Raw genomic sequence first — 7,515 nt, 5'->3', positions numbered from 1 at the left:
GGTGTGGGGGTGATGGTCAGTGGAGGTTCAATGGTATATAAGCAGGGGGGGGGGAGTGGTCTGAGGGGAGGGGTAAGTGATGGTAAGGGGAGTGCAGGGAGTGGGGTACATGGTTATCCAGATGACTGATAATTTTCAATGTGGGAAGGGGCAAGAGGTAAACCAGTGCTGAGCTGCCATCATCCTGAGAATAAGCACTGGGCCCTTGTGCCTGTGTTAGCTCATCACTGCAGCAGTCACAATCACGGAGTAATGAAAGTGTCCCAGAAAGGGAGGATGTCAGAAGCCTTTACCTAGTTTCTGCATGCAGGCGTGGAGCCTCTGCTCAAGAAGCATAACCCGGTGCTGGAGTTCCTCATAGTCATAGGCGCCCATTTCTTCCTGGATTCCCAGCAGGACCACTGACAAGTTCCGAACTTCTTCCTTTAACTTTAGAATCAGTCTGGCGTCCGACTTGTATTGATCGAGGACCGGTATCAGTGGCAACAATTCATTCATCTTCTCCTTGAGTTCCTGTCAAATGTCAAGGCAGTTTGCTGAATCAGAGTCTTTTCACAATAAATACCTAATCCATCAGAGTAATAGCTCACCCTTCCCTATCGCTCTGTTACTTCAATCGTTGCTCACTCAAATCAGTTTCATTTAGAAACACTGAGATCCAGACATCAATTACCACTGAGGCCATGACCAGGTTCAAGCAGATTGCTAAGGCATTACCATACGAGGTAACCAGACATCACACAGAGTTAACAGGATATTGTACCGGGATAAGCAGCTCTAGTTAGATGGAAACATAGACAATAGGAGCAGGAATAGGCCATGAAATGTTAATGTCCTGTAGGGAAGGGAGCTGCTGTCCTTACCTGATTTAGCCTACACGTGACTCCAGACTCACAGTAATGTGACTGACTCTTAACTGGGCAATTAGGGGTGGACAATAAATGCTGGCCTCCCCAGCCAACCTGTGAATGAGTTAAAAAATAATCCAGCCCTTTGAGCCTGCTCCACCATTAATATGAGGAGAAAGTGAGGTCTGCAGATGCTGGAGATCAGAGCTGAAAATGTGTTGCTGGAAAAGCGCAGCAGGTCAGGCAGCATCCAGGGAACAGGAGAATCGACGTTTCGGGCATAAGCCTGATTTAGCCTACACTTGACTCCAGACCCACAGTAATGTGACTGACTCTTAACTGGGCAATTAGGGGTGGACAATAAATGCTGGCCTCCCTATGAGCTTCCTCACACCTTTATCATCTTATGGCCGAAACGTCGATTCTCCTGTTCCCTGGATGCTGCCTGACCTGCTGCGCTTTTCCAGCAACACATTTTCACCACCATTAATATGGTCATGGCTGGCCATCCAACTCAGTCCCCTGGTCCCACTTTCTCCCTGTGATCGCTTTCACCCCAGGAACTATATCTATCTCCTTCTTGCAAATATTCAATGCTTTGGTTTCAACTGCTTTCTGTGGCAGAGAGTTCTACAGAACCCCGCCCCCCCCTACTCTCTCGGTGAAGACATTTCTCCTCCGCTCAGTTCCAAATGGCCGACCATGTATCTTTAGAGTGTGACCCTGGTTCTGAACTCCGCGGTCATCGGGAATAACCTTCCTATGTTTCCCCTGTGTAGCCCTGTCAGACAGATGACACAAGTATATTTGAGGGTAAGATGGGTATATGCCTGATGGAGACAAGTATACAGAGTTATGGTGATTTGGTGAGATGATAAAGGTGTGAGGAAGCTGATATGGAGGATAAATCATCGTAGCTCTGGTCACCACACTGGAAAAGGAAGTCACTCACTATCCCTACCTCCCTTGCTGTCTCACTTCACTCACTATCCTCACCTCCCTCCCTCATTTCACTCACTGCCTCCCTTGCTGCCTTATTTCACTCACTATCCTCACCTCCCTCACTCTCTCATTTCACTCATTGCCCAGCCTCATTTCACTCCCTTATTTCACTCACTATCCTCACCTACCACACTCCCTCCCTCATTTCACTCATTGCCCCATTTAACTCACTATCCTCACCTTCCTCATTGCCTCATTTCACTCACTACCTCCCTTGCTCCCTCCTCTCACTTATTCTCTCCCCTTCCACCACCCCCACTCACTGCCCTCTCATTGCCTCATTTGCAATCCTGGTCCCTCTCACTTGCCTTCCTATCCCTTTGCCCTGGGTGATGAGCTGGAGGGGGTCAGTGAGGGGTCAGCAATTCCTGGTCAATTCAGATGCCGAAGTTGCATAGAACCCACAGTGTGATGATATCTGATCACCCACTCTGTAACTGAAGAGCAGAACTGGTTTGAGAGGTTGTAGGACACACAGCTCGGGGAAACTGCAGAGGACTACTCTTGAGCAAAGGGGCTTAGATCTCATTAAGTGATAACCTCGTAGGCAGCATGGCAGTCTGGGTACAAGCCCCAGGGACCAATGAGGTCCTTATCTCTGAAACCCCTCCAACCCAAAATCCTCTGAGATACCTACCAACCTCTATACCCCTGGTCACAGTCCCTTCATCATTATTGGCCGTACCTCAGGTGCCTGGACTCCAAGCTCTGGACTCCCATCTCTCCATCTCTCCCTTGCCTTCTTTCTCTCAGAATCTTCTAAGACCTGCTGCCTTGGCTAAGCCTTTGGTCAGCTGAATGTGGCCTTAAGTCGCCCAGGGTTGAATTTAATTTGATAATTGTTCTGGTCCTCGATTGCCAGGTCATGTTAATATACAGAACGTGCACTATAAATTGTTGTTGCCGGGGGGGGGGGGGGTGCGGGGGAATGATGTAGGGAATTCAGTGATGCCTCCAAGACTCATAACATTTGCCTTGAGGAAACTGATGCCCAGAATCTTCCTCCCCAATGACCACATAAGCTAATGCATCTCGTAGACAGGCTAGCACAGACATGGTGGGATACTGGTATTGTCTGTTAACCAGTACACTACAGGACTAGCCTAGTGGTTGGAGGTTATGGGTTCAAATCCAGCCCATGGCAGTTTCTGGAATTTAACTTTAGTTAATAAATCCTAAATTCAAGACTTGACATTAGAAATGGTGACATTTGTTTAGTAAGGGAAATTTGTTATCATTACCTTTTTTTAATTCATGAGGGTGTTGCTGGCTGAGCCAGTCTTCATTGCTCATCCCAGAAGGTGGTTAAGAGTCAACCATGTTGCTGTGGATTTGAAGTCACGTGTAGGCCAGACTGGGTAAAGATGGCAGTTTCCTTCCCTAAAGGACATTAGTGAACCAGATGGGTTTTCCTCCCCCACAATCAGAAATGGATTTGTGGTCATCATTAGGTCCCTAATTCTGATTTTGACTGAATTCAAATTCCACCTTCTGCCATAGCAGGATTTGAACCTGGGTCCCCAGAACATCCTGATGAAGGGCTTTTGCCCGAAACGTCGATTTCCCTGCTCCTCGGATGCTGCTTGGCCTGCTGTGCTTTTCCAGTACCACTCTAATCTAAACTCTGGTTTCCAGCATCTGCAGTCCTCACTCTTCCCCAGAACAGCGTCTGGGTCTCTGGATTAACAGTCCTGCGATATTACCACTATGGCTGTCACCTCCCTATGACTTCAGACCCACGGCGATGTGATTGACTCTCAGCTAGAATGTGGAGCTAGCTGAGGAAGCTAGTCAGTGCAAAGACAATTATGAATGGGGTTGATCCCATCAATGAATGAACACAAAAGTGTCCTCAAATCCTGCCTTGTTAACTGCCTGTTACAGGTGGCGCTTTGCAGAGAGAGATACTGAAAGGAATTCAGCTGAAACCATGCCTTTCCTCAGTAACAATGCAAACAGCCATGTGGGAACAGGATATCATTATACCTGCACATGCATCTTTAAAGAAAGTAGATGTAATTTGTGTCCAGTAATTTAATCTGACAGTTTATCCATAGCTAAATTGAAACGTTTTGCTTGGTTTGGCATCTAATTTATGAATCAGCGAATGTAACATCAATCTCCTTGACACTTGTTTTGCTTATGAAATTCAAAATCCTTGTCTTAAAATACACCTACATCCCCCTAGACCCCTGAATGACACTAAATATTGTTTACAAATTTTAATCAGATGGCTTTTTTCATTTTAACAAACAGAATGCATTAGCTGAAAAAGACAAGGAAGCTGGGAAGAATGTGTTAATAAACAACGTGCCTCAAAGTCTTACATTAATCTACAGCTGCTTCTCACAGTGCAGGGGCTGGGAAAAGCAACAGATGATTTATGAGCACCTACAAAGCTGATTTTTTTTTTAAAAAACTGCGTATTTTGCTGCAAACGTGAGGAAGCCCTATAATTCTCCACTTGCCATCTCCCATCTGAATCCTTTAGTTCCAGACGTCAGCAATTCCATTACCAATTTTAAATAAAAAAGATGCTTGAGATACAAAGACAAAGTAACGTTTGTTGTCCATCCCTGGGTGATGCTGGGTGCATCAAAGGAAACGTGATGGGCTAGTGGTGTTATAGCTGCACTCTTCACCCAGAGACCACGTTAATGTTCTGGGGACCTGGATTCAAATCCCATCATGGTAGAGTTTGAATTCATTTTTTTCAAGAAAAAATCTTGAGTTAAGAGTCCACTGTCAATTGTTGGAAAACCCATCTGGTTCATAAATATCCTTTAGGGAAGGACACTGCCATCCTGATCTGGTATGGCCTACGTGTGACTCCAGACCTATAGCTTTGCGGTTGACTCTTAACTGCCCTCTGGACAATTAGGGATGGGCAATAAATGCTGGTCTAGTCAGCGACACCCTAATGAATAAATAAATTTTAAAAATTGCATTCCCATAATGTTGTGTGCAAGGCAGTGATAGAATTGTGACCCAGCGGTGATGAAGGAACAGTGATGTATTTCCAAGTCAGGGTGATGTATCATTTAGAGGGGCATTTGTAGCTGATGATGTTCACCTCCAATAGCATTCCATTTTAGGGATCACTTGCTAAATCTATATCCCTAGGAATTGAAGACAAATGATATTTGTTTTCTTCAGTTTTGTCTATATCTAGAAATGCTCTTACACAAAACTGAATGTTCTTTTTCCCCATCAACAGATTACCCATTTTGTTTTTAACATTTATTAACTAACACCAATGAATCATCCGCATTTTCCAATTGAATAATTTATGTATAAAGCCTGATAAGAATAATCAGATTGATTTAGGTGAGGGAGAGGTAGGGAGAGGGGGAGAGGGCTTAAGTAAAATAGAATTGGAAGGGGGAGAATTGACAACGATCTTGGTTAGGAGATTAGTAGTGAGTGAGTATTTGACCTGGAAGCAGCTGATGAGAGGGGTATGTGGGATTTCAAGACTAGAGGGCACATTTTTAAGATGACAGGAGAAAAACTTGAAAAAGATATGGTGGCAAATATTTTACACAGAGGGTGGTCCCTGTGTGGAATTAACTTGCTGAGGAAGTGGTGGATGAGGGTACAGTTACAACATTTAAAAGATATTTGGATAAGGACATGAATAGGAAAAGATTGGAGGGATGTGGGCCAGGAGCAGGCAGATGGGACTAGTTTAGTTTGGGATTATGTTCGGCACAAACTGGTTGGATCAAAGGGTCTGTATCCATGTTGTATGTCTCTGTGATTTTCTGAGTCTCATAAGGATCTATGCTGGGACACAGACATATAATTATTGATGACATTTATTAATGATAGTGATAACACAATAGAAATCCGCAGAGCCAAGCTCATCAATTACACAATGATTGGTGATGTAAGGGATATGAATGGACGCATCAATGATAAAAAGATATTTCAAGATCACACGACTGTGGCAGATAGACCTCATCATAGGTAAGTGTGGGGCTGTCTAACTTTGATAGACTTAAGTCTGAGAAAAACGAAGTGGTGACAAGCTATGAATAGGGAGGTGTTGGAAAGTATTGATAAAGTGCATTTGCACATTTCACTCAAAGGTAGCTGTCAGGAGCAGAAATGAATTGCAATGGTTAATGGAAAATTAGCCTTCATACCCAGAAAGCTAGATTAAATGGGGGAAGTGGTTTTGCAACAGCTATGTAAATCTCTGATTAAATATGCCTGGAGTCACTCTGCATTGTTCTGGGCAACAGACTTTAGAAAGAGCATGGGGTAGTCTCGCCAGAAACATCAGCCGCTGTCTAATGATCAATCATGTCGGAAATTGTTTAACCCTGTGGGTTAGTTTATTTAAAACAGTAAAACACATAATAAATTGTGAAGCAGACATTTCCGCAAACCAACTCATTTCTCTGGGAAACAAAAAGAAATTGTTGGAAAAGCTCAGCAGGCCCATGGAGAGAGAAATCAGAGTTAATGTTTCGGGTCAAGTGACCCTTCCTCAGAACTTGAACCGAAATGTTAACTCTGCTTTCTCTCCACAGATGTTGCCCGACTTGTTGGGCTTTTCCAACACTCTCTATTTTTGTTTCTGACTTACAGCAGTTCTTTCAATTTTCATTTGTATATGTGCAGCTTGCAAACCCACAGCAGGTCAACAGACAGACAGAGTCACAATACTGTATACACACAGCACATGGTGCTCTTAAAGGTGAGCTCTGTTAAAGGCATGATTTGGAGATGCCGGTGTTGGACTGGGGTGTACACAGTTTAAAAAAAAATCACAAAACACCAGGTTATGGTCCAACAGGTTTATTTGGAAGCACTACCTTTCAGAGCTCTGCTCCTTCATCAGGTGTTTGTCTTAAAGGCAAGGTACACGTACAACAGATCTCCAAGAATTAAAATGTGAAGATCAGTTATATAAATTAGCAGTGAAGATTTAACTGGAGCTGAAAAATAATTTTTCCATTCTACCTCTTGCACTTTTCACAATTCCATGTGTTAAAAGTTGGTTATTCAATTGGAGCATTTAAGGTGTTGAAAGGATCTAGACGGGCTCATGGGGACTGTATGACAGAATCAAAAGGAGAGAAACCGGGAGACATTCCATCTCACAATGGGTTATAAACAGGTGGAACTCTCTCCCACAAACTTCCCTGAACTGCCTGATAATTTACCACTTATGAAGGAGTTAATTCTCAGAATTAATGGGAAAATGTATCTATTAACTCATATGTGTGTTCATCAATTCAATTCAATTAATCACAAGCAAGTACCTGCTCTGAAAGGCACTCTGTGAGGTCTCTGTATATACTCATTTTCTATATCCAGGTTATCCCTCATTTTAAACAGCACTCCTCGTTATAAACAAAATGAATTCCCTTTGCTCTGAATTGTAAATATTTGATTTGGTTAAAGGTCCAATTAAGACTTTCCTCCAGACAGGCCATCAGTTAAAGTCTCCCAATCGCTCAGCTCCAGGGCAATTAGGGATGGGCGACCAATGCTGGATTGATGCCCACGGCCCTTGAAAGAAAGGAAGAGGAAAGAAGAATATTGTGTGATCTGAGGTGGGTTAAGAAGCTGGTTTTTGAATTTGCTGTGAGGAAGGATTGCCGACCTACAAGGTAGGGAGTGAAGTTCAACACCTTTCAGGGTCCTGGGCTTT

General features: G+C 43.7%; 1 protein-coding gene across 2 annotated transcripts in view; it reads right to left on the bottom strand.

Moving 5' to 3' along the window:
* Positions 1-7,515, bottom strand: part of olfm2a (olfactomedin 2a) — a 338,899-nt gene that overhangs the window by 9,993 nt on the left and 321,391 nt on the right. For both annotated transcript variants that reach the window (XM_043694956.1, XM_043694955.1), the window contains exon 4: positions 294-513. In XM_043694956.1, coding sequence (XP_043550891.1) covers positions 294-513 — 220 coding nt within the window. The remainder of the gene's footprint in view (positions 1-293; positions 514-7,515) is intronic.

Source organism: Chiloscyllium plagiosum, chromosome 8 (assembly GCF_004010195.1).
Source record: "Chiloscyllium plagiosum isolate BGI_BamShark_2017 chromosome 8, ASM401019v2, whole genome shotgun sequence".
NCBI classification, from domain to species: Eukaryota; Metazoa; Chordata; class Chondrichthyes; order Orectolobiformes; family Hemiscylliidae; genus Chiloscyllium; species Chiloscyllium plagiosum.
Note: the sequence above shows the minus strand (reverse complement) of the source record. Positions and strands in the feature narration are given on the sequence as shown.